At 44.8% G+C, this 27551-nt stretch overlaps 1 protein-coding gene and 1 long non-coding RNA gene across 4 annotated transcripts in view; both read left to right on the top strand.

Moving 5' to 3' along the window:
- The first annotated feature begins 2326 nt into the window (after positions 1-2326).
- Positions 2327-12854, top strand: LOC140216841 (uncharacterized). Its single transcript, XR_011893548.1, has 3 exons — positions 2327-4504; positions 5641-5777; positions 10896-12854. It is a non-coding gene; the product is annotated as an uncharacterized lncRNA (long non-coding RNA).
- A 3532-nt stretch (positions 12855-16386) lies between these two features.
- LOC126536194 (uncharacterized) overlaps positions 16387-27551 on the top strand; it is a 288621-nt gene continuing 277456 nt past the window's right edge. Inside the window, exon 1 of one of the 3 annotated variants that reach the window (XM_072287425.1) lies at positions 16387-17580. In XM_072287425.1, the coding sequence (XP_072143526.1) occupies positions 17561-17580 (20 nt within the window). In that variant the 5' untranslated portion in view covers positions 16387-17560. The remainder of the gene's footprint in view (positions 17581-27551) is intronic. The other 2 variants (XM_055072985.2, XM_050183085.3) reach the window with 2 other exon arrangements.

The following is a 27551-nucleotide window of genomic DNA, read 5'->3' as shown; positions in this document are numbered from 1 at the left end:
ATTGTTGCGGTTCAACAGTCATATATTTCCTTGGAAAGCAATGGTTCCCATGCATTGCTTTCCTGATTAAAGTTTTCATTATGCATGGCATGCATATGTGCTGGTAGGGTCCTTGGATTGATGTTATATATATATATATGCTGTTTTGTCTAAATATCACTTGCTAGCATGCGGCCTGCACACGGCATTGTCTGTGGAATAGAGCATTCTATGTTTGTGGGCACATTTGCTGTCGTGCATCAATCCTCGGCTTTTGCTGCTCGGGTGCATCAATGTAGAGCACCCTTCCAGCACCCATTTCATAGGGTGTTATGGTAAAATAGCACCCTTTAATAAGGGTGCGACCACTACACCCTTTAAAATTTTATGCTGTGCACCCTTCCTTAAGGGTGCTAGCCTCTGCACCCTTTCCTAGCACCATTCTTTAAGCACCCAATAGGTGGCAAAGGGTGTTCGTGTGGGGACGAGCTAATTTACACCCTTATGGGTGAGAAATTGTTTAGTGTGTGGGAGCGGTCTTCGTAGGGTCTTCTCCCGCTTGTCTGAGGTAGAGTCGGGCGGAGCGTTTTTGCACTCCCAGAGCACGTGTGCGAGTGTACCCCGCACGAGGGGCACGCATCGTTGGGGTAGACGTCCGGGTAGATGATGTGTAACGTGGCAGGGCTGAGATAGGTATGTGTTTGTAACAAGCGTAGCTTTAGCGCATGCGGCCTGTTTAGCTTGGGTGCGGGGGCGGAAAGAGACGTCATCCCAAGAAAAATTTAGTGCTTTCATTGTACGTTACTGGGGCCTCCCTGTTCGCCTCCAACTCATCGAGACGCGGTGGCCCGGGGGTGACGGCGCGGTCGGCAAGCGCGCGCGCAACGTCGTGGGCTGTCTTGAGGTTGGGCGGGGCGCCCGGATGACGGTTACACTCTAAAAAATTTCACACCCTTATGGGTGTAATGCGGGTGTATTCATCTTTTCACCCTTGTAAACACCCTTGAAACACCCTTTTTTAACGGAAAAGGGTGTTCAACAAGAAAACACCCTTGGAACACCCCAGTCTTTCTAATTTACACCCTAATTATAAGGGAGTAAGTGAACAAGCTTACAGTATATGATAAATGAACATTGCCAGTTAAGGCGTTGATATTGGCTATACATGAAACGCGCGCTACCTGCGCTTGAATCAGGTAGCTGGAATGATTAGATCGGGGCATCTAGGCAGCAGGCACTGGCTCCGAACAGCGGTCAAAAATGAAGTTTCCCACCAATGTTGATATCGAACGGATGACACTAACGCGCAGACTTTGTATAGCCTGATATCTGCAAAAGGCTTCATATGATCAATGGCAAAAAATTTACAATGCTATCACTGAATACTTAAAGGTGTGCAACCAGTTAGACTGAGAATGGTTAGGAGTGAAGGCTAAGGGTAAATAGCTCACCAACTTACGGTTTGTAGACGACATTCGCATACTCAGCAACGCTGCAGACTATTTGCAACAAACGTTTGAGGACCTTGGCGAAGAAAGTGTAAGAGTCTGATTGAGAGTTAGTATGCAGAAGAGAAAAGTAATGTTCCGCAGCCTGGCGAGAGATCGAATGTCATGGTCGGCAGTCAGCCTCTAGAACCTGCGCAGAAATACGTTTATTGAGGTTAATTACTCGCAGGGGCCTCTGATCAAGGAAATTAACAAAAAAAATTAGCTGGAGAGCTTACGGCAGGCATTACTAAATCATGACCAGGGAGCTTACTGCTAATCATTGCTTTCTACCGTTACTAACGTATGGGGCCGAAACTTGGAAGTTACCAAAGAAGCTTGGGAAGACGTTAAGGACCGCGCAACGAGCGATGGAATGAAAATTATTAGGCATGGCGATAATAGACTGGAAGACAGCGATGTGGATTAGAGAGCGAATGGGGATAGCTGATATTCTGGTTGACATTACAGACAGATACCTATCCGAACCCCGCCACCTTACACATCATCTACCCGGACGTCTACCCAGACAATGCGTGCCCCTCGTGCGGGGTCACGGCGACACTCGCACACGTGCTCTGGGAGTGCAGAAACGCTCCGCCCGACTCTACCTCCGACAAGTGGGAGAGGACGATACGAAGTCCGCTCCTAGAAGATCAGCAATGGGCCGTCCAGCAGGCTCGCGCAGCGGCCGCCAGGTACTCCCTGTCGGTCCCTGCGTGGGAGACGCCCACTGCGCGCTGACGTGCGTCCTGCAGGACTTCTATTAAAGTTTTTCCAATCCAATTAAACGAAGAAGTCGTGCTGGGCATACATTGCAAAGCGTAAGGGAGAGAACTGCTGGTCTATTGGAGTTGCAGAATGGATGCTAAGGGAAGGGAAGCACAGTCGAGAACGGCAGAGAATAATGTGGACGTGATGGAATTGGGAAACTTAAAGACACGTGGAACCAGTTAGCACAAGACAGGGGTATTGGAGATCGCTGGAGAAGCTTTCGTCCTGCGATAGACGTCAAAATAAGCTGATGATGATGATGATTATGTGACGACATCCATGCCAGCTTCGCGGCATGTCATTCATGTTATGTCATGCATGCGTGTCATGCACGTTCTGATAGCTCGATTTACGTCGATTGCGGGGGGGGGGGGAGGGGGCGGAGGAGTAACGGCGTGGCCAAGTGGGGCACGCCGGGCACTTGTAACGCTCACTAACAGTAAATTTTTTGCTACTATGGCAATGGCCCCGCTCCTTCCTCCTCCACGGTCAATTGGGACCCCCCCCTTCACACGCAAAAATTTTCTGGCTACGCCACTGTGGGGAGGGGGGTGTAAGATTGCTCTAGACCCCTCCCCCTAACTTGTCAACGGAAACGGGGGAGGGGAGGGCAGCTGCCGCCGGGCCGCAAACCTTAGGCAGCCAAATTACCGGCTGCATTTCCCTTTGGACGTGAATACTGCTCTAATGTCATTACACTGTCGGATTCGTGGCAGTTCGAGGGCATGCGACAATAAAAAAAAAAAACATACAGCCATCAGCAAGGCTTAGCTTGAGCAGATCTTTGGGAGCTGGGCAAGACTCTCACAAAAAAAAAAAGCTTGGCACCCCTCTTACATGCATTGCCAACTCTGGGTCACCGCTGACTGCACATTTCCGGTAAAAAAAACATCACACAGGAACTCCTCTCGGATTTGTCTAAGTATGTGTAAGCATTGTGACTCTTCCTCATCTACACGCAGTCCATGTCGTTATTAATGTTATGAGACTTGATCCGACGACTATAAGCGACAGCGCTGCGGCGACACGAACTGCTGAGGTCGGCGGCGCCAAGTGAATGGTGCAAGCAAAGTACTGCAGGTGGCGGGGCCAGGTGCGCTGGTGAAGTTCCGTTCGTTTTGAGCCGTTATCGCTCTTTAGCCCTTCTCATGCGCGTCGAACCATTATCAACCGTTCTCCGGCGGCGGCTGCTTGTGTCCCGGCCGCGCGAACCGTATCTTGAAAGCGAACAGCATTGTGGACAGAGTGTGCCCACTGCTGAAAACTTCGCGCGCTGTGTTCTCGCCGTTTACTTCGCTTTGAAAACAGACGCGCGTACACCTATCTTGAAAGTGATCTGCGAAAAGCGCATAGTGCGGCATGAGCTGAAAGCTTCGTGAGCGCAGTGTTCTCGCCGCTTCGGTCGCTTTGAAGCGAGAGCTAGCACGAAGGTGAATTCACTCGCTGCTGCGGGTTCTATTTTGAAAGATATCGTGCGGTACGGAATGACGGACGGATGGTTTTTCTTGTTGGGTAAGTATAGAATGCTTACGTTATAAAAAAAATCGCAGGGTTCGCGAATTTCGCGATAACAACCAACACCAACCTACTCCCCCGCCCCCCGCTGAGCGATGCCGTCTTGATCGCCCTCTCCCAACCCCGGGAAAAGGGACACTACCTCTCTATCTCAGTTGAAGAAACGATGATGAAACGTTAACAACGACAAGAACGACATTTCCTAACGAGTTGTCTTATGGCCTCCGAGATTTGCGCGCGAAGCTGGCGCGCGCGAACCTGGGAGGCCATAATTGGCCGCTTAATAGCATAAAAAGACAAAAAGATAATGCCAAACGACACAGTTAAAAATTCAGACAACGTACTGATCTTAGCTATACTGTTTGGGGAAAAGAAATAAAAAAATAGACAGCCGTAACACACGCCACTAAAGCCACCACCGCCGGCATAACGCGGAACCAACAGTTGGCAACATTGCTTCGTCCGCTTCGTCTCCGCAACGAGAGCCGCCATCCTTTCGCGCCGGCCGTTTTGTCATAGTTCTGTTTTTCTGCAAGTCCGTGCACGCAGCTCATCGGTAGATGCACGGGTGCACGGCGTCGCATTGCGACCTGCGGCATTTTCTCGTGTTCGCGCAATCGGTGTGAAACATGTCGCATGTGAAATATTTGATAGAAGTGCCTCACGTCCAAGTCAAGCCGCCGTACGAGTGTATGGCTGTGTGCCCCGTTCTCGGAAGCGTCGACGGGTTTCCGGCATGCGGATTTCAGGTACGTGCAAATGCGTTTCGCCCTCCTATTGAGCTCCGGAGCGAAGCGTGCAATATTTCATGTGAAAGATGCAGTGACCGTCATCATGGTGTGAATTTCGAGCGGCAAACGAGAACTGTGGCACTTAGCGCATACCGCGGCTGCTAAGTCAGCGTGGAAATTGTTTTACGTTATCGTAATATGTTGCTGTCAGTCTAATCTGCCGCTTGTGGACAGCTAGCCCATTTACTTTTGCTTGTGGCAGCGATAGGTATATAAATGGAAGCGGTATTAATTTTCCAGAGCAGACAGTTGTTTCGCTCGATGTTTGGTCGTGTTCCATGGCGTTATGAAAGCTAGAAAACTAACTGGCTTGATCGTGCTTAGTTCCAACTCCAAAGGGCGTAACGTTGGCGCTGTATATGTTTGTTTTCCGTGCCGCGAGTACCACTTTCATGCTTTTGTTGCATGAGAGTGGTAGCTGCTGCATGCCGTCTGGGCAGAATACAATAAAAGCGTATTTCCTCTTTCATACGTATGCAATGTGACGTAACAAAATTTCCAGCGTTTTATTCGGAATATCCAGTATAGTTTAAGAAGAAACTCAAATTCTGTCTTAGCTTAGTAGGCGTGAAACAAGTGAAACTCTCATTCCTTTTTGAATTGTTCGCCCAAACCGCACCGCCCGCAGATGCGTCATCGGGTAATTGACAGTAGCTTCGCTACGTGAGTTGTTTTATGCGCCAATATTGCCCGGTTAAGTATCCTGTTAATTTATGCCGACGCTCGTTCATCTTGATTTTAAGCGATTACTATCCCCGAGTACCGGACGATGCCAAACTTGTTGCGAGGTGTAGCAAACGCGGGAAATTCAAACTAGCGTGGCTGCAAGTTCCTGTTTTTACGTTTCTTGCATTCAAAGCCAACAGACAGAGTATCACTGATTTATTTTCATTTCTGCTGTACTTGATCAATCTAATGTGACAACTGCATTTGCTCTTTAATGTTCTCCATTTACTGTGTATTCAGCTTGGCTGCCAGAAAATGCTTGAATTTTTTGCAGTATCCAAGTGACGAAATATTTCACTGACGGCCGTGTGTGAAACACGCAAGATGACAAAACTGATAGCAAAATGATGAGATGTTTTTTTTTATAGCGTTTGGACTCGACTTTTGGTGAGGATGTCGATCGACCTTGGGCCTGGTGACAGCACACCCGACATGGCCAAAGTGCAGCCTATCAGTTTAGTGCCCCCGAATGGACCATCAGCATCGGAAAATGAAGCAGAGCCAGGTAGGGGCAATTTTTATTTTAGAACAGAATACTGACAGCTGCCTCTTTTTTTAAGAACTAAATAACTTATTTAGAAACTAATCCTTTCTCTTTGTGCAGCCTACATAGAATTGTTTTTTGCTTGTTATACAGATCTTCAGAAAGCAGTTCTTCTGAACCCTTTTTGCATGCACAAATGAATAAAGAGGAGTGCACTTTCTGAAGAAATTGATGCATTGAAATGTGCGTTCGACACACAATGAATGGCAAAATAACCAACAACTTTAAAGCGGTAAAAAAAACAAGTTTGAAACATGTTCTAACATCATAGCCCGCCTTGGCATACGGATCTAAATATAACAGCAACAGAGGTGCATGCAGAGAAGTGTTTGTAAATGTTTGCAAGATATGTACATTGTCTAAGAAATTGTTTTTATTTACTCGGAGCTTCTTGGTGTCATGGCAGTGCAGTAAAAGCTCAAAATGATGCCCCTGCTCCTAATAAAGCAACTTTAGATTTTAAAATTAAATTATGGGCTTTTACATTCCAAAGTCACAACCTGAAGTTTTGGGAACCTGGCCTTCTTTAATGTACACCTGAATCTAAGTGCATAAGCGGTATTGCATTTTACCCCCATTGGAGGGCAGCTGCCATTGCCTAGATTGAAGCTGGGACCAGCATGACTGAGCAGCATGGCATCATAGTACGTGGGCTATAACCCCAGGTCAAAATGAGAAATACTGCTTAGAGCTACAAACTTCTTGGCTCACAAGCACTTTGCACTAAGTTAAAGGAGTATGGAGTACTGACAGCGACCGTTTATGTACCAGTTTCTTTTAAGGCTGACTCCATTATTAAGGTGCGAAGCTTCAATTAGTCAAAACCAGCCTAAATTACAGAACCAGCTCAAGACACGCACCATGTATAGCTGGATTTGGAAATGAAAATGGAGTCAATTCATGTCGCCGAAAATGGAGGTGGCAGTAACACTATTTCATGCATTTTGCCTAAAACATAGTCAATTATAATTAATCAATTTCTAAAATATTCTTGAAAAGTTTTTTTCAAGCATGAAAGGAGGAGCCAAATGGTGTTCAGGTGCACGAGTGGTTAGTTGCACAGCACTTCTTGCATGTATTCACTGGCTTCTTTCAAACTTGAAAAAAAAAATTGTTGCACCTATTGAGCAGTAGAAAGCTGGATTGGGAATTTTTCAGGATGCTCTACAATTTTCACACTGACACTTTTGCTTTGAATATAATATTTGAGCAGTTAAATAATCGTTAATAACAAATTACCTAATTAGGAAAAATGCAAGAATTGGTTTCACTTCCTCAAAACGATGGCAAACGTCATTACATTGGTGCTGTCCAGCTACGTGGCACTTGTACATATTTAAAGCTTGCACAAGTCACACAGACCACCTGGTACTTACAAGGCATATATAGAAGCGGCTAAGCTGTGTGAGCCAGCCATGTGTAGCGAATCATGAGAAAGCCATGTTTCTTTGACTTAAGGGCACGATGAGATTTACTTGCTCGACACCTTGTGTCAGTGTGTTCTAGGCCTGTTCGTAGTTTAGCTGCTGCAGAAACAATATTTCTTCACATGTAAGCTCATATGCATCTTTCATGTACATTGCCTCGTGTGTCCAAAATAAACCATCCTCGCGCTTCCTTCATTAAGACTTCATCTGTTGCTGTGCTAAATTTTTAACATGCAACTGCACAAATTTTCATCTAGTTCTCATATTTCCTCGTTGTTTGGTGGCTTTGTTTCTGAACAAGTTGTTTTCGTTAAACCCTGTTGCACACAGCAGTACACAGCATTCCTGCCTAGAGTGGGAATTGTTTTTTTTTTCAGATTGACATTAATACACCTTGCCTGGGCAATGTAAGGCATTCTACATAACACGGCCCTGCAATAATGTTTTATATTGCATTCCAGCATCATGCAAAAGCTGTTTACTTACCAGATTAGAATATGTATAAGTGTTTGAAGTAACAGAACTGGAAGAAGCCAGCAGATAATGAGGCCAAGGAAAGCATAAAGGAACATGTTTTAAGTTTTTTATATGAAGTATAGAAATGATAAATTCTGGGTAAATGAAAGTGGATTAAAAGATATCCACCTGTGGGTGGGGAACGAACCCATAACCTTCACATTACGCAAGTGATATACTAACCACTGTGGTACTACGGCCGCGTTCGAGCGTCGACAATCTGAGGGGCTATTGTGGACGGTTGAATGCTGCCTCGGTGGCACAGTGGTTAATGCATCGCATGCGTAATGCAAAGGCTGTAGGTTCGTTCTCCCTCCATGCCTGGTTGTTTTTTTACCATTTTCATTTCCCTTTATCATTTCTACATTTAAATAGAAAATTACAAATAAGTTTCCACGTGCCTTTCCTGGCATCTTCCAGCTGTGATTCAGAAAAATTTTGACCCTCAGTATCCTTTCTTCTCGTTTAAAAGAACAGGAGCTTCATTTGAAAAATAATGAATTCACCTTGTTCAGCATCTCAATGTGGTCTCAAATCTTATCACAGCATGTGTATTACTAAGTGAAGCTTTTGTAAAGATGATGATATAGCATGGGACCTAATTAGTAGCCTTTGTGTACAGATATATGACTAGTCTAATAAATAGGAGGATTTTAAGAAGCACTTCTAACACGGTCTGATCATGTGTTTAAAGAAGCTAATCTAGCATGATTTCAGGCATAACTGTTGCCCCTGAAGAATATTTGAATCATCTGCATTGGCATTGTTTTTAGAGAGCACCAATACTGCTTTGATTGAAGTAGCCTCGTGGAACATGAAGCATCGCTTCTTGCTGAGTCAAGGAAATATTATCTGCATATCTGAGGTGCATGTGTCATATGCTCGAATGCTGTTTAAAGGCTGCTAATAAGAAAATTACTTCACTTGCCTTCCAGAGATTGCTTCAGTAGTCTATGCTACTCGATCATAAACAATTTACCAGAGTGAACATTCATCACAGTTGGCTTTGCAATGTTTATGCAAAATACCACAAATGCCTACTAGACATGTGGCTGCACTAAAACTTGGAATTAATGACCAGTAAGATTTATAGGACAGAAAAACTTAGTTTATTACTCCAAAACAACATGCCAGGCACTTCGGTTATTTCTGCCATAAGAGTTTCTTACAGTAATTACTAGAGGGAACTCTGGCGCTGCAGTCGTACCACCATGGGAATGGTGGGAAGCACATGGATTTGTCTAATATTCGAGCTTGTGAATTCAAACGTTCTTGTGGCTTCGTATATTATACGCTATATAAATCTTATTGTCGATTTCAGCGCAGTCTATACTCTTCGAAGTGCAGAAGACGGTGCCAACACGCACAATTGCTATTAATTGCAACGATTGAGCTTGTCCAGGTGGCCAAATTGAAAGGCGCCAAGCGTCTCAAGGCACTGGTATGCCCGTGATAAATTCATCAGGGCGTTGCACTCGCTTGTCGTTACATGCCTCCGTGGCTTAATGGTTTCAATATCAGACTTCTGTTCTAGAGTTCCTGTGTTTGAATCCTGTAATCGGACGATTTTAATGTTTATTTATTTATTACACAGTATTTGACAAAGTCACAAAGCCGTTTGAAGCCAAACAGATGAAGTTTAGGCAAATCCATGTACTTCCCATAATTTCCATGCTGGTGAAGCCGTTCTTGTTTGATCTTCTGTAGACACTAACGTCAGAGTTCCCTCTAGTAATTATTGTATGAAACTCTGATTTCTGCACCTCGCTCGTGCAGAAGCGGCACCACACCCGTTGCGTAAACATGCACTACCTTTCGGCCAAGTGTGGGGAATGCTGTGAACTCGCCCTGTACAAAGCCTGCACTAAGTAAAACAAATCACAACGTGCAGTTGCTGCCACGTTGAACTGGTGTAATGAGTAGTGAAATGCAGCACCTCCTGAACTAGTTCAGAAAGTGCAGGTTAATCAAGTGGAGATTATATAGTAACAGAAGTTGAGTGATTCTGCATTACATTCGCGAAATATACTTCATGATACTTTTCCATTTATTTCCTCAGTTATTAAGAATCCCTTTTGCATTGTTGGACGGAACTACAGAATGCCAACATATTTTCTAGCATTCACTGGTAGCAAACATGTAAAAACTTGTTCTAGTTTCTGGATTGCCGCTTTAACCATTAACCCCCAAGTTAATTCCGGAAAAATGTACCAAATTTTCCAAATTTTTACGTACTCAATTTTTGGGTGTCATTCTCATTCTAAAAATATATTACTTCATTGGTCTCTGGTTAGAAATAACACAAAAATAAGAGCTGCTCTTGAGGGCAGCTTTCCCTCAATGCCGACTGTAACTCATCTTTGACAATAACAGCAGCATAACATCGGGCAGAAAGAGTGTGACTCGTCATTGGCGATATTGGTACTTCCTCCAGTCACTAGTACAGCTTGGGATCAAGGGTTAAAGGTTGCGACTTCGTTGCTGCCCAATTTTAATTCTGCAGCTGTTAAACTTGGGTGTAGCGTGTGTATGCGTGTGCATGCATTAAAATGACTTCACGCTAGAGCAAAGCAACTGTAGCGCAGAGAGGCATTAGTCATCTTTATATATTTGCTTTGTAATGATGCGCTAAGTTTATCTTTTGCAGTATAGACTTCGCGCTCTTTGGCCAAAGATGCCCTTGTGCTACTAAAACCTACCAATTAATTAGCTTTTTGCAGTAGCAGGTGCTTATTCCTTTTTCAGGATCGGTGTGTGAGTTTTAATTTGTTTTTCTTGAACTGTGCAATTCCCACTCACAGGACTGCATGTCATCTGAGGTGTTCCTTTTTCAGTCAAGAATGTTGAGGTTTTGTTTGTGAAACTCGATTTCTTGCCTCAAACGAGCTTGTACAAACTGACCAAGCTGATAATTTTACCTGCTCATATGTGAAATATGTTGCGGTTATGAATCCTCATAATGAATGACACATAGCATAAACATTTTATCTATTAAAACAATTTAATGAAATTTTTCATGTCTTTCGTGTTCGTGTTCACTTCTCTACTCTCGTGTCCTGTCTGCATGCCTCACCTCTTTTTTTTTTGCATATTAAATATTATATAAACTTAACCATGCTTTTTTACCACAATGCAGGGGGAAAAGGTTCCGGTAACACCATGCATTCAGTATGGTGGCCCAGACGTGTATGCAAGCAACCTCCTTCACGTGGACCAAGAACTACTCTGCAGTGTCTCGCAGACTTCCATGCGAAGCCCTCAACATTCTCGTCTCAGTGGAATGGCTGCTCATCTATCTGCGTGTACATCACCAAGACGGCCAGTTGTAAAGCTCCTGTACCCGTTTAAGAAAGCTTAATGATTTTTTATTTAGTTTTCACGGTTGGCCGTAGAATCTTACCATTTTTGACGTTTCTAACATTTTTACCTGGCACAAAGTGGTGCAATAACTTTAAACCAGTGTAATGTATTTAAGTGATGATCACTCTAATGTCTATCTGGTTTTGTTAGTGTTTAAGAAATTTCAATGTCTGATCAGGTAACAGCATTTGAATTTGTCATCGTGGCTCGTTTCAATGAGCTGCTAGGAAATAAGACGCAAAACTTATCACACGCCAGTTGTAGCATTTTTTTTCATGACTACAGTATACACGTTTCAAAAGATGGAAAGTGGGGAAAAAAGCCTCAAGAACATAATCATCCTAGGATTGTCATGTCCTTACAACTCTGCAATGACTAATGCCTCATACATCTTGGGAGCACATTGGTCGCAATGCCTACAGGTATACTTGATAAGAGAATAGCTTGCACCCAGATTTGCCACACAGTTGATGGCTGATGGCTTTTGTTTGTCGATTTCATGTTACTACTATGTATTCAATATTCATTTAGATGTAAAGGACACTACAGGCACTGAAGTACCAAATGGCACTTGCATTTCAGGGGACAAAGTGCCCAGCATACCTGTCACAAAACGTGTTCTAGGGGCTACCTTGCCTCTATAGGTAAATCGACACCAGATGCTCTGTGTATAGTGTAATCAGTGTACTTGTCTGGAGTGCTTGAAAGATGTGCTACGGGCTTTACTGGCACTGTCTGAAGATAATGCATGGTTCTAGAAAGCCTGCAGCTGAGCATCTGCCACCATACTGAAGGAACTGTACTAATTTATTGTGTTGATGTTGAAATTTAGGAGCTGCAATGAATAGTTGTAAATGTGGCAGCGTTGCCAAACTAAAGCACAAATTACACACCTTGACTCACACAATGCACTCTGAAAGTTTTGCTACGTGGTATCTGTGTTTGCAGCCTGACCTTATGGCACCTTTACGAGCAATGGCAGGTGATTGCAGCTGCTGAGGCTTTATCAACTGGCAAGTTGAAAAAAGAATGCTGTGCCACCAGTGTGGCTGCACATTCCAAGATGCAAGCTATCTTGAACCAGGTGTTCGGCAGACAGTACATGTGCAGCCAAAACATGGTGTTTGAGCCCTATAGGCAACTAGGGTTCACAACTGCCCACAAGTGTGCTGTCATAACAGAAAGTTGAGAACATGCAGCATTTTTACCGGTGTTCGAAACATTAGTGCAAGTCATTCTTTCACCAATGCTGGTAATCATGCATATGTAACGAGAAGAGGGCATTTGTTACACACAAGGGGTCATGTGTCAAGTTTAATTAGATCAGTAATCTATGAGATGGATTTATAAAAAGTATACCTTTTGTTCATCAGTGGTCTCTTGGAGAGATGACCATTTTCGGCAGTTTAGTTTTGACTTTTTATGTCTAGATTTGGTGTGCATATTTCAACTATAGCTAACAGTCAGTGCTCTGTCCTGCCCAGTTTTTATGTTGTCTTTGTGATATTTGCAATATTTTGCAGTTCAGCTGCAAAATATTGTCTATACCATTATATGTTGTCTATGCAAGTATATGTCTTTACTATTACTAGTTTTCATGTTCAACTTTTGTGCAGTGCTCACTAGTTATTACTAGCCATGTTTTGTTCACATATGCTCTTGGATTGTTGCACGAAGTGACACAGACACAGACTGCAAGCAGACAGGACGAGCGCTAACTTTCAGCTAACTATATATATATATGTGTATATATATATATATATATATATATATATATATATATATATATATATATATATATATATATATATATATATATATAGGTGATTGCAAGAAAACGCAGCATAACAACATGACAAGGTATGAAGACATCAGTTAAACATATCAGGAAGTAGGGAAGTCAAAAAAGGAAACAACAAAAAGACACTACTTCAGATTAACACACGTGTTGTGAAGATACTGAAATTCGCATTCTAACAGACAAAGATGCATGGCTAACGCAAGTCTCTCCCAATCTTTTAATGTGGTATGCCTCGATTATTTCCCGTGTGGTTTGACATTTGTGTCTCGAAAGAATTTTTGTGTCTTCAAACAAAGGTTTACAACCGCAATTGAAACAATGTGACGCTAGATGTGAAGCATTAGGATTGTAAAGTGAATGTGTTCTTTTAGTCTAATATTAATGCACCTGCCGCTCTGTACAATGTAAGTCTTCGCGCACTTGAGAGGAATCTGATAAAGTATACCAGTGTTACAAGGCACAAAAAGGGACATGTCTAACGCCGCAATCATCTTTTCTGTTTAGCCACCCTGTTCAAGTTTCCTATTTATCATAGGCACATGATAGACAACTTGCGGGGCGAAGAAAACTTCATTCAAGTCATATCTATTGGCCACGTTCCATAAAGCATGGGATAATCTATGTACATAGGGCACCACAGCAAACTTTTTTTTTCTGTTTTTCTTGTTTCTTAGCCTGGCATTTTACCCATTTTAAAAGCTTTTCGCAGGTTAGTGATAATAAATGCACAGGATAACTAGCCTTCTCGAGCCTATCTATTTGTTGTGAAAAACTGTTTCATATCGTGTCGACATGACTAGCTTATTCAGCTCTTAAGTTTGCCATTACTAATCATGTCCACACAATATGAAACAAAGTTTTTCTCAACAAATAGATAGAGAGGCATTCCACATTAAAAGATTAGGAGAGACTTCCGTTAGCCATGCATCTTTGTCTCTGTTAGGATGCGAATTTCAGTATCTTCACAACACGTGTGCTAAACTGAAGTAGTCTTTTTGATGTTTCCTTTTTTTACTTCCTTACTTCCTGATATGTTTAACTGATGTCTTCATACCTTTTCATGTTCTTATGCTGCGGTTTTTTGCAGTCACCTATATATATATACACACATATATATATATATATATATATATATATATATATATATATATATATATATATATATATATATATATATATATATATATATATGTTCTTCGTTTCAATAAAAAATTAGTTGAGAGTTAGCGCTCATCCTGTCTGCTTCTAGTCTGTGTCCGTGTCACTTCGCGCTACAATCCAAGATCATGTTACTGTACCAACTCGCCCAACTTTCTATCCTTGTGTTAACATAGACACACTCAGACTTGTTCTTACTTATGTGACCGGTTATTTTTGTACTTTATAATAAGATGCAGTGCTTTTTGAAGGAAAACGTGATAGTTCGTAGTGAGGTTACTTAAAAAAAGCTGTTCTGCTTAAAATTTGATTGAGCAAGCCTGTGCCATTATTCGGTGCTTATGTCTTTGTATTGGTATGGTTTTACTCCTTCTCGTCCTTTTTAATTTTAAAATGTGCAAACATTATTATGTTACCATTTCCTTTTAATGAAATAATAAATACTTTTCTTCTGACATTTCGTCACAGATTTTACAATGATTTTGTTCAATTAGGTAACCTTAGGCCAGCTGATTGTTATTCTGGTAGCTTAACTTACAATGCCTGTGGGATATTCAATGCAAGCACATGGTGAAAAATAAACTAAATTATTGGGTATAAGCAGGTCACTGGCGGTAAGTGGAGCATACATATATTTCAGGAAATAGTGCATGCTTATATATTGAACAGCATGCACAGCTACACATGCTGTTTTGTTCGTAAATGCTGAAACATTATTCTAAGTGGAAGCGCTTTGTTGCACTTTGTTCTTTGGCTTTCAGTGCTACCTTTAAGTCACATATGTGAAAGTACTAGTAGAAGCATCCCGTGGAGATAAATGACAACTTTGATGAATAGAGGTATAAAATATGTGCTTAAAACGGCAAAAAACTGCTTGACAGGCAAACGTATGCCAATCCATGCATTGCGTGCGCCCTATTGCATTCAATATGAGCTACAACAACGAGCTGTGGTGTCTTTCCCTCCTGGTCGAGCTGGTGTTGCGAAAATTTTTGACCAAGAAAAGTGGAGGTTTTTAATTTTTCTAACCATGCTTAACCATGCTTTTGGCTGTGTGCTGTTTCCACGGAGTGATAAGTACTGGTGCACCAAGGTGCGGGAGATCCTGTGTATTTAGTGCAGCGCGCGTTGTTATTCCGCTCTGCATCCTGCTGGCAGTGTACTATCACTGCAGAGGAAGATTACGAAAAGCATAGGGTGTGTGCATTGCTGTGATCATGAAACTGAAATTTTTTGCCTGAAAGGGTCGCACGTTATGCTACCACATGACTGACCAGAAGCGCAATATGACGACGCCTCACAGATTCTGGCTCATACTGAACAAGGTAGTACCATAGCTAAGGCTAGGCAGCATTCACAACAGCTAGTCTGCCCATTAACTACATGGCTGTAGTGAACGCTAAAATACTTGCAGGGATAACACCCTTTTGGAAGGGTATTGTCCATGCTACACCCATATTGAAAGGGTGGTGTCTGTGTTACACCCCACATAGAAAGGGTGTTGTTTGTTTTACACCCACAGGCAAGGTGACGTCATATTAACACCCCTTCTTTTGTGGGGTGTTAATTTGCACCCCTTTGCTTGGGGTGTAGCAATACACCCAAAAAGGGTGTCACCCATGGGACAAGTCATTTACACCCTTAAGGGTGTTAAAATTTTTAGAGTGTAGGTGCTTGAGGGTGCTCGGATCAGCGCCGCGGAGGGCGCGTAACGCCTGGTCAGAGACGACTCTACTCTCGAACGCTATAATGGCGGCTCTCGAGTCGCTGAATATTATATTTAACTTGTCGTCCAGCATTGCCAGGGCTATGGCCACTTGCTCCGTCACCTCGGGGTCACGTGTGAGTACCGTCGCGGCGTTTAGTTTCCGCTGCGAGGACGAGACCGCCACCGCGGCGAAGGCTCGGTTGCATCGGTAGGCGACGGCGTCCACGAAAGCTACGTCGTCCGCTTTCTTGTCTATGCGTTTGAGGAATGCAACACCACCGTCTGCACCAGAGACGGTCGCCCTATCCACAGGGTCGACTCCATCTGAGTACTGGTAATGATAATCTAGGCGGGCGGATCAAACATCCAAACAATCCACAAGCTCATACTGCGGTGGAAGCTCAAGGCCTCACGACACCTCTGGGGTTGCTTCCCTCTTTTTTATCCAAGTGTACTGCAATAAGTTTGCAGAAAAGAAATTTACGCCTATTTAGAAGCAAAAGCCACAAAAACCAAATGTTTCTCACTGGACCAACAGTGTGTCATTCTTGGGAAAATATTTCCGTGCAAACTCGCCCATTTTGCGCTTCTGATGAAAGAAATTTTCTTAAAATAGGCGGAAAATTAGATCGTAACGTGACGTTAGGATGATGTATTATGAGCACGTGAAAATTTCAATAAACATCCGTTTACAAAGTCCTTTCGCAAGTGCATTTGTTTGCCTCACTCTGTCCTTGTCTTCAGAGGGCGGCCCAGCACAGTACAAAAATAAAAAAGGATGCTGTGCCTGCGAGACTTCTGTTTGTTCCTGCGATAAAGGGGAGCCAACCGCAGTAACGTGTGCTGAAGTTCGTTTCCTTGTTTTCTCCGTTTCCTTCGTGTTGCATTTGAGCTCCCTTGAAGGAAGATAGAAACTATTCAAAATGTTTCCAAAAGCATAGATAGGTGCACAAGAGAAATGTGCCGACACTCGTTTGTTAAGAATACCCGGTACAGCTGACGCTATTTGTTACGAATGGGAGATAACAGCGCTAACAACAAGATGTCACAGCGCAGCATCCTCCCTTTCTTACGCCCTAAACAACTAGCTCATTTTATCGCGTCATTGTCGTAGAGGACTGATGATGATGCCTCCGTCTGGCTGATTAAATTCATTTGTGAAGGCATTAGCAAAAAACAAAAAAAAAAAACGACGAATGCGGCTCAAGACGAAGATTTTCAGAAGCTAAGAATGTACTACGCACGTCGGGCGAGCTGATGTGCAAGAAAAGGCATCTCCGCTGAACTCGAGAGAACTTCAAGATTAGCGATCACTGGTCTAGTTCTGCCTCGCTCGTATATTTTTAAAAATTTTGTTTATCTGCAACACATGACTAATTCTTTCATGCTTGCCTTTTCCTCAGACTGACGCTATTTGGCATCCCGTGGCCCTTTCGCTTTAAGAACCTAATGACCATCATCACCTTGTGCTCGGAAAAAATCTCGGCGCCCTTGTACGCACGCATTCTTCACGTGATTCCCGCGTCCATTGTATAGAAGAGCAGCGCGGTTCTGGGACAGTATGGAAGTTGCGCTGCTCTTCTCGCGCTACCCGCTACGCGTCGAGCGGGCGGCGACGCTCGCCGGCGTTCATCTACGGCGCAAGAGAGCGTATCGATCGCGCATGCGCCGATCTTTTCGTGCTGCACCTTGTTTACATCCCTCTCGCCCTAGCGAAAAAAAAATCGTTACGAGGACAGCGTTCCAGGTCGCCGGCGTGCAGTAGGATCCCGCCATGCCGGCCGGAGACAGCATGTGAGTGCGCTGCCTTTCGCTGTCTTGGCACGAATACTGTAGCTAGAGGTAGCTGCGGGCAACTTTACATTAGCCAGCCTACATGCGAGCCCTGATTTAAGGTGGTGACAACACCAAAACATTGACCGCAGTTCACCGCCAAATTTACTAACTAGCCGTGTTGGTCACCAAGCTCGCTGAAATTCGTCGGCGCATTCGTTGATTTTTTTTTTTTTTTTGCCACGCTATGAGGTTCCCATGTTGGCACGCGATCCATTAAATTTCTTTAATTTAGCTTATAGGAATGCGCACCGGAAACCTGCATATATATTTAATGTATATGTTGCCTTTTTCTTTCATTTTAACGCATCAAACTTATTTATTTTCATTTGTATGCAGTGCGACACGTATAAAACAAGTTACAAGGCATGGTGGCGTGTTCGTGGAGGTATCATCTCACGCCAAGAATGTGAACTGCATTAAGCATTGTCGTTGCCTTTCATTTGTACGTAATATGTAAAGGGTGTTTCTCCAAGTTTGCTGTAATAAAGACTGTGTTTACTAGCTTGTTTAACTGTAACGAATACGTGTCCTGTACGGCACTGAGACAGGCTAAGTGTCTGTGGCTTCTGAGGCGACAGTATATTTGAAAAGGTCAGTTAGTTTCTCGTCACGAAGGGTCGCGGGCAACGTGGTCTGTCGGCTGCTGTTTCGCCATTTTGTGGCCCCTATCTTATGATGTGTCGGAAATTTTAACCCGCCAAAATACCTGCTGTCGGCAAGTACCCCTACAAAGGCTGTCACCACCCTAAAGCAGTGCTTGCATGTAGGATCCCTACTTTACATAACTCCCTCCTTGATCACCACATGTCCTTCACGGAAACACGCGACTTCCGCAGGTTACTCTGAATTTACCCTATTTCATTCAGTTTTGTCACCAGCACAAAACGGGCGTTATGTTCATGTAATTTATTCTTGTGCTCACACACGTGTTCACGTAATCTCATAGAAGCGTGGCGCTTACCAAAGCCAAACCTCACCTTAGCACTTATGTGGTGCCTTATATGATACACTGGCACCTTTCATTCAATGGAAGTTTCGATGGACGTAAGTTGCGGCATTTTCGAGTTAAGTTTTCAAAAACGTATTGTTATTTAACGTTCTACCTATTGAGAAAACTTGTTCCACAAAGAAAGATGGTTTTAGATCGTTCGTTTCCCATAAGGCTGTGTGTTGCAGCGCCAAGCGGTAGAGAAAAACGAGGCTATGCGCCTACTGCCAACTGAAATTTTATTGTCCGATGCATGGTTCTAAATGAAAAAAAAAACATAAAAGAGAACGATGCACTTACCCCTCATGGTCCCGCTTGCGTTGTCTAAGAATGCCAAGTTCCTTCGTGATAAGGCCAAGTAAACATAAGTAAGCCTGTTCCCGTATACCCTCTCCCGCGAGTAGACGATGTATTAGAGCGGCTCTGCAATGCTAAGTACTTTTCGTCGATGGATCTCAAGACTGGTTATTGGCAAACTGAATACGACGAAAGGGATCGGCAGAAGACCGCGTTTATCATGCCAGATGACCTCTCGAGTTCAATGTGATACCAGTCGGACTTTGCGACGTTCTAGCGCGTGATGGACACAGTCTCGGTAGGACTAAGTGACAGACTTACCTCGTCTATTTGGATGACGTTGTCGTCTTTGCCACGAATTTTTCAAGCTCACCTAAGGTGGTTTCAGACACTACCAGAGGCGATCGAGTCACCTGGACTCACTCTGAAGCCGAAAAAGTGCCGTTTCACTTGTGCAGGACTCATTTTCTTAGGCCACGTCGTAAGCAAGTCTGGGGTCCTTCACGACCCGAATAAGACATCTGCCATCGCAAAGTTCTCTCAGCACGTCGACAAAAAGGCAGTGCGCAGATTCCTTGGTCTGTGTGCCAATTGCAGGCGCGTTCAAAGTGCCTTTTCAAGGATTGCGGAACGGCTAACTGATCTCACGAAAGCCGATGTCGACTTCAAATAGAAAACACGGCAGCGCGACGCATTTGAAGATCTGAAACGACGGCTGCAGTCACCGCCTGTGCTTTGACACTTCGAAGACGCCGGGAGGGGAAATGAACACTTACTCAAGTAGCGTAGGCCTCGGCGCCGTGCTTGTTCAAAGGAAATACGGAAATGAAAGCGTAATAGCTAACGCCAGCCGGTCACTCCCAAAGCGGAAGCGAATTATAGAGTGTCTCACGATCTTTTGGGCCGCGGCAAAGTTTTGGCCTTAGATACACAGACGGCCCTTCAAAGTGGTAAGCTACCACCACGCTTTGTGTTGGTTGGTAAACTTGAAGCATCCTTCAGGTCGGCTAGCACGATGTAGTCTCAGGCACCAAGAATTCGACATCACTGTCGTGTATAAGTCTCGGACAAAGGTATTCTGACGCCGACTGCCTGTGGTGTGCCCCTATTGACCCGCCACCACAAGGTGAACTGGACGACGACAACTTCCCAGAACAATAGCTAGAGAAGAATTCGCCGAACAGCAACTAGCAGACGCGGAGGTACGAAGCCTTGTGGAGTACGTAGAAGGCAAGACGGACGTTGTCCATAGGGTATTTCGGCGTGGACCATAGGCGGAAAGCTTTAATTTATCCGGGGGGGGGGGGGGGGGGGGGCTGGAGCCCGACCAGCTTTCCGCACCCGATATAAATAAATAAATAAATAAATAAATAAATATGACATTTAGAACAGTTGCGCTTGAAGAAACTTAGTGGGACCTCGAAGAATTGTTCGCTGAAGTGACGGCCTTTTATGAGTGTATACAAGGCATTGTTGTAGGAGACAGTTCAATTTAATAGCCTGAGTCCTCTCGCACCACCAAGAATCTGGCGTCTCTCGGTGGTGCAATCCTGCTTCGTGAAATTGTTTTATACTTCGCTATCACTAATACTGCTTCGACTTTCCGTATAAACTGCAGCATCTCACTATCTCTCTCTCTTTTCATCAGTCAGGCGTAGTATAAGCGCTGCTGCGCATGACGGCCGTTGATTCTGATCTCGAGTGGATCCGGCTTGGCCTTGTTTCGGTTACTGAGTGAATTACACAGGGTGCCCCAACTATCATGCCCCAAGACTTAAAGAAGTGCATATTGGGCATAGTGTGCAAAAAAAGTGCATATTGTTTCCAGTACAGTGAAGTGGCCGCTAATAAATTTTTCGTTGCTGATATTTAATTAGGTAAATATAATTAATTATCTAACTCGAAAAGTACTGTCGTGATTATCAAGGTGCAAATGAGGCACTTGTAGGCACACGCCAATGACATCTAACTGCGGTGTTCTTATCGACGTAATAATTGCTTACTAATGTTTTCTGACTGGTAAGGAAATCCCAAGAAAAATGACAAATACCACGTGACTGCGCTCTCACCCGCATCATAAAGCCGCGCCCTAAATATAAGCTGATTGAAAGCAATAGGAGGTCCCCATAAAGACTGACTATGGAACCACCTTCTGTATAGTGAATACTTTAATGTGACTCAACTTCTAATACTAAATTCTGATACTTAACTGTTTTGCCTGCCGCAAACCTGAAGGGACAGCGCATCACCTTGATTATGGTATGGAAGGAGCACCAACTACAGGTTTCTCGGCTTCGCAGCTATTCCTTCCTCTCATTTCTATGCCACACATACTATCCGTCTCTCAAGGCCGACTGAGCACATTGATAACAAAAGCCCCGTGATAACGCGGCCGAAGCGCTGCTCTGACCATGCACGAACCGCGGAAAGCAATGGAACAGGCATAGAATGTTTTAAAATCCCGGCTCTGCTCGCACCGCGTCCAAAGAGTGCGTGGGTGCAGTTATATCTCGCGGCAGAAACTTGCTTTAGACCAAAGCCAAAATAAATTGAAGGTATTATATTTCATTGGAGTGTACTTATGCGTGCTGCAAAAACAGGTTCGTGGCAAAAGAAAGTGAGATAAACAGACCGGGAAGCGAATCACGTGTAGAAAAAAGGCAGAACCGATGCGTTCAAGAAAGTAAATGTATCACTAGCTTCTAAATGAGTCGAATTGGCATAGGGACGTATGCATAAAAGAAAAAAAGAAAGAAAATTCCACGCGTAAGCTTTCCTAGGATGTATCTGAATGATGCGTTTCGTAGTACTGGCTCGGTGTTTCGTGGTAGCACGCGGGAGCGTTTCGTACGTTTGCGAGAACGACCGCGAAAGAATCTTCAAATGGTGAAGCGCGGTTGCAACGCCGTCAAGCGAGACCGGCACGAAACGACGTGGAAGAGGCGAGTAGAAGCAATGTTCACAGGTGTTATAGATAGGCCGCAGCGGACGTGGGATGAAATGATCAGGGAGATGTAGCAAATGAAGGAAATATATACAACATTTATTAGGTACACTGAACCATTATAAACGGGGTTCAGCCGTGCTCTGCAGGCGGCTAAGGCTGCCGCGGCGGCACGGTCCGTATCTTGAAAGTGATCTGTGATAGTGGCTGAGTGCGGCATGTGCTGAGAGCTCCATGAGCGCTGTGTTCTCGCCGCTTCGTTGGTGTCGGAGCCAGAGACAGCGTGCAGGTGAATTTGCTTGCTGCTGCGGGCGCTATGTTGGAAGCGATCGTCTTATGGGACGGAAGATTTTTCCTTTCGATAAGGATAGAAATGCTTGCGCATTTGAAGCCGTCAGATTTCATCGATGAACTCGTTATCGCCGTTGAATGCGAGCTGCTGCCGAGAGGATGGGTTCGAATAGGTGTCCTTCTGCAGCTACGCAGTACTGAGTCCACTCGATCGTATGTTCTGTGGATTTCTTGATGACCAACGCTGGAATTCTATGGGAGACATCCGCTATACTTGGCTTGAGCTCATCTGACACCCGTCTCGATCATGTGAACCCGATCTTTCACATCAGCCCAAAGAAAGAAATCGAGTGGAGAGAGGTCAGGTGGTCTAGCCGGCGCATTTTTAGGCCCGTGCGTTCCAATCTATTGCGCAGGAAAAGTCGCATCCAGCCAGCTTCGAGCTCGGCTGCTGCTGTGTTCGGGTGCCCCATCTTGCTGATACCACGAAAGTGGAAGACGTGACAGCGGGACCTCGCTGAGAAAGTCATCCACCACTCAGTCAAGGATTTTGTTCACGCAACGTTGTCCAGTCAGTCTGTGATCGAAGAAGATGGGACCGATTATAGCACTGACGTAAATTCCGAACCACACATTGAGCGACCTCTGCCACTGTTGCGGAATGCGACTGACCCAGTTCCTTCAGCAGTGTGCACGATGTAAATTTACCTAGGCGTTCCGGCAAAAATTGCTTCATCTGTGCACACTATGTTGCTTAAAAATTCCGGTGACTCATCGGCTTTTGTGAGGAGCAAATTCGACAAATCTAGACGATTTTACGGGTCCCTATCTTCCAAGCATTGGTGCTGGTTAAGGTTGTAACGGTAAAAGGACATCATTTAGAATCCTCCAAACTGATGACTTGTAAATTGGTACCTAGGCAGCCACGTCCCGAATGCTAGCATGAGTGTTTGAGGCCGTAGATGCTAGAACATCCGTGCGTGCACTAGGACTCAAAGATGGAGTCCTTCGCTGATGCTGCTTGAAGATGGCGGGTTGTCTCAGGTTTTCACAATTTCTGATGATAGTCGATGCGTTGGTCTACCCAACAATTCCATGACTGATATATACTTGAGGCCTCCCTCTTGTTGCAATTTTGCTGCAAAAGAAGAGAAAAATATCATCCATGCACTTTATCTACGCTAAAGCAGCAGCTATCACAGCCTGTTTTCAACTAACACCAAACCCGACCTCTTACTTCAACCGGGGCGCGGCCAATAAGGAACTAGCTCGATCACTGTTTCTTTATTTCCTTTATTTCGTCCTGAATAACTCGGAGGGAGCTTGTTCGAAGGCGCTGCTTGATGATGTGGGTGGGAGCGCAGTCACGTGGTATGTTACTTATTTCGCGGGTTTTATTTATTAGTCGGAAAATTGTGTACGCAATTAGTAGGTCGCTGAAATTACCCCACTTAGATGTCCCTTCGCTGTGCCTACAAATGCCTCATCGACACTTTGATATTTAGGATAGTACGTCCCGAGTTAGATAATAATTTAATATGACCTAATTCAATCTCGGTACTGAAAAAAAAATACTTGCCGCTACTTTACTATACACGAAAGAAAGTGCATTAGTTTTTCTTCGAGTAAAGCAAATGCTATCTTTTTAAATATGGAGGCATGATAGTTAATTGATACACTATGTATATATTTATGACGTCTGCGGGCAAGTGACAATGTTCCATCCCTAAAAAGTGTTAAAGATTATTAGAAGAGCATTTTTTTCATGGGTCGTTAGCATTGCTTACTGGAGAGAGAAGCAATAGTGAGACAAATTATTCACCCGAATTTCACACGCCGTTGATGAAAGACTCTGTTGTCGGCAGGTTTCTTTCGGGGTCAGAAAAGGACGCAGAACAATTTGGAACGAGCTGAGCATACAGCACATATTTATTCTTTAGGCATACTGCGTGTCGATCTCTTTCAGAAATAATTTTTAATTGACTCCCTCCTCTTTCAGAAATACAGTAAACTTTGCACTGTGTATATATATTTAAATACATTGTGTTTGTGCATGGTGTTTACAGTGGGAGTTTAAAACAATGTTGATGTGAGAGAATAGGGATATGGCAGCCGCCGCTAGAGCTTTTATTGCGCTTGTCCTCCCATTGTGAGGATTTGCGGAAGTAAGGCGAAAGTATCAAATAAAGCCGCGCACGTCCGCGCCAACATTGAGGCAGTAAACAATTAGCCACAATAACATGTTAAGTAAAAATTTCGGGGCAAGTCAAAAGGAACCTCCAATTATGTGGGCGACGAAACTGTGGTAAACACATTTTAGCTTTGTGTGCGGGTGGTGGGGGGGGGGGGGGGGAGTCATATTCAGCGACCCCGTGGGGCTGTGCCCCCTGCGGAAGATTCCCGAGTGAGCTCGGGCCCCGGAGCACCCCCCCCCCCACCCCCCCCCCCCCCGTGTCGGCGCCTATGGCGTGAGCTGTGTTCGTTTTGCTTGCGCAACGACATCCTCGTAGAAAACAACTCCCCAGTCTGCGCAGCGTACCTTCACGTTGTGTCAGCAGTACACCGGCCAGAAGTTTCGAACGTCCTTGACGACGATCAGACTGCCAGGCACTTTGGGTTTTTCCGTACCCTCGCAAGAATACAAAAGAAGTACTATTGGCCGCGCCTCACTGCCAATGTCGCCCACTACGTCAAGACACGCCCGAAAATACCAGTGGCTGTACTACAGCCTATTTAGCCTCTTTTCCGACCGTTTCAGCAGATTGGGATGGAGTTGTTGGTAACCTTTCCGACGGCAACATCTAGAAACAGGTGGATCATCATAGCCACCGACTGCCTTACCCGCTACGCTGAAACGAAAGCCCTACGCAAAGGCAGTGCAAGCGGAAGTGGCAAAATTTTTTGTCGAGAACATCTTGCTGCGAGTTGACGCCCCACAGGTCCTCTACTCACAGACGAATGGCTTTTACAGCTGAACTTATTAATGTCATCCTGCAGTATAACCAGACAAGTCACCGGAGGACCACTGCCTACCACCCGCAGACGAATGGCCTAACAGAACGTCTCAACAAGACGCTCACCCACATGTTAGCATGCTACGTCGGCGTCCAAAACAAGACGTGGGATGCTGTCCTTCCGTATGTAACATTTGCTTGCGACAAGGCCGTGCAAGGAACAGCTCAGATCACGCCGCTCAAGCTGGCTTACTGAAGGAACATAACGACGACTCTCGACGCCATGCTGCCGGACGTCACCGACGTAGGAAATGTCGGCGCTGCGGCCTATCTCTAGCGCGCCGAAGAACCTAGACAGCTGCCCTGCCTGCGCATCAAGAACCAGCAAAGAGTGGACAGTCGCCACTACAATCTTCGCCGACGCTACATGGAGTACCAGCCCGGGGACGGTGTTTGGGTTTGGACCCCAATGCGACGATGAGGACTTAGCGAGAAACTTTTCCGACGCTATGTCGGACCACACCAGATAATCCGACGTATTGGCGCACTGGACTATGAGGTCAGGCCAAACGACATTTCGTAATTACAGTAGCGCCGCGCACGTCCTTAGACAGTCCATGCTGTATGCCATAAGCCGTTGTACCAGCGCTAAAGGAAGGAACTTTGTGACTTTGTTTCTTTTTTGCTTTGGTATACTTTTTATTTACTAACTGTGCTTTTTCGCTCTCCTGTTATGTTTGCCGCATCGGGACGATGCTTTTTATAAGGGGGGGGGGGGCATTGACACGAAGAACGTTAGGCGTAACATTAAGAGACAGGAAGAGAGCGGTGTGGATCGGAGAGAAAATGAGGATAGCCGATATTCTAATTGACATTAAGAGAAAAAAAAAGAGCTGGGCAGGTCATGTAATGCGTAGGCTAGATAACCGGTGGACCATTAGCGTTAGAGGATGGGTGCCAAGAGAAGGGAAGCGCAGTCAAGGACGGCAGAAGGTTAGGTGGAGTGATGAAATTAAGAAATTTGCAGGAGCTAGTTGGAATCAGTTGAAGCAGGAAAGGGGTAATTGGAGATCGCAGGAAGAGGTCTTCGTCCTGCAGTGGACATAAGATAGGCTGATGATGATGGGGATGATGATCGACATCTGCACTTATGTTTCTGCGATGACCGCTTTTCACGGGCTAGCAATGGTAAACGTTATCGCTCTGCGCAAGATGCGCCTCCATCATTTGGAACTTGCGTGAACGTTATGAGTCATTCGATAAGGTGTGTATGCTCTCGCCGCACCACGTGTTATCAGATCGCATGCACGCCACGAATCGTGCAGTAGTTTCTGGAAAGCGCGCGGGCGCCAACGATTACACTAAAACCTTCGATAACTCATGTATAAAAGTCGACGCGCTTGACTGGCTGATCAGGTTCCGAGGATCGCTGGCTTTGTTCGCCGCCGTCGTTGTGTTTCGAGTTTAGAGAAAGAGAGAGAGAGAGAGAGACAAAAGGGAAGGAAAGACAGGGAGGTTAGCCAGTGTAAATAATAGCAGTGTAAATAATGTAAGGTTGGGCCTTTGAGTGTAACTTTCTTTTGTGGGCACGAGTTCGCCCATTAAAAGTCACTTTTGTTACTCCCAGTTTTGCTACTGACTTCTTGACGGTCACTACCACGTGTCAATATCGGCAATAAATTGGAGACCAAGGTCACTTATTAACACGCGAGGGGGCCCGTGTCGGAGTATGATTGAATACAGGAAAAAATCATAAACCTGGGTTGCAGAGGCGGAGCATACGACTGCCGTTTCACATCACCGCGTTAGGTAGTCAGCACTCATAATTATCCGCCTGTTGTCCCTTTAGGAACGTGGAAGCGTTCAGATCAGGTCTATGTGGACTTTTTCAAAATGAGAAAGGGGGGTTTACTGGCTACAGGTGACCGACTGGAGCTGAGGTAGGTCGCTTGTTGCTCGGACACTGTACAAACTTGCTACTTGGGTGTGAATTGTTTCGCGCATTTGAGGCTAGTCGAAGCGTTCTCGGTGCGACTAAGTGTTCGCGTAGTCCCTAAATGACCAGAGGTCGGGTCGTCGTGCGTAATGCGCAGAACGGATGCATACTCCGGAACCACCAGAAGAAAGAGGGCACCCGTCGTTGATAAGCTCCTCTTGTAAAGAACACCATCGCGGACGCAAAATCTGCCTGCTGTTATAGGCTCTTGTGTGGCAGGGAAAAGATCGTTCAAGGTTGGGCCTTTGCGCTGCTCTGCGGCGAATGTCAAGACATTGGGAAAGTCGGGCGACAGGGAAGCGATAAGGTAGTCAAAGCTGTCGGCTTCACAATCCTACGTACGTAGTGGCATCCTAGAAAGGTGATCCGCGTCAGGTGTCGACGGCCACTCTTGTACGAAATAGTGAACACATATTCCTGTAGACGAAGGGCCCATCGCGTGACACTGACCAGCCAGCA

The sequence above is a fragment of the Dermacentor andersoni genome, chromosome 3 (genome assembly GCF_023375885.2).
Source record: "Dermacentor andersoni chromosome 3, qqDerAnde1_hic_scaffold, whole genome shotgun sequence".
Lineage (NCBI taxonomy): Eukaryota > Metazoa > Arthropoda > Arachnida > Ixodida > Ixodidae > Dermacentor > Dermacentor andersoni.
This window is presented reverse-complemented; position numbering and strand designations above follow the sequence as displayed.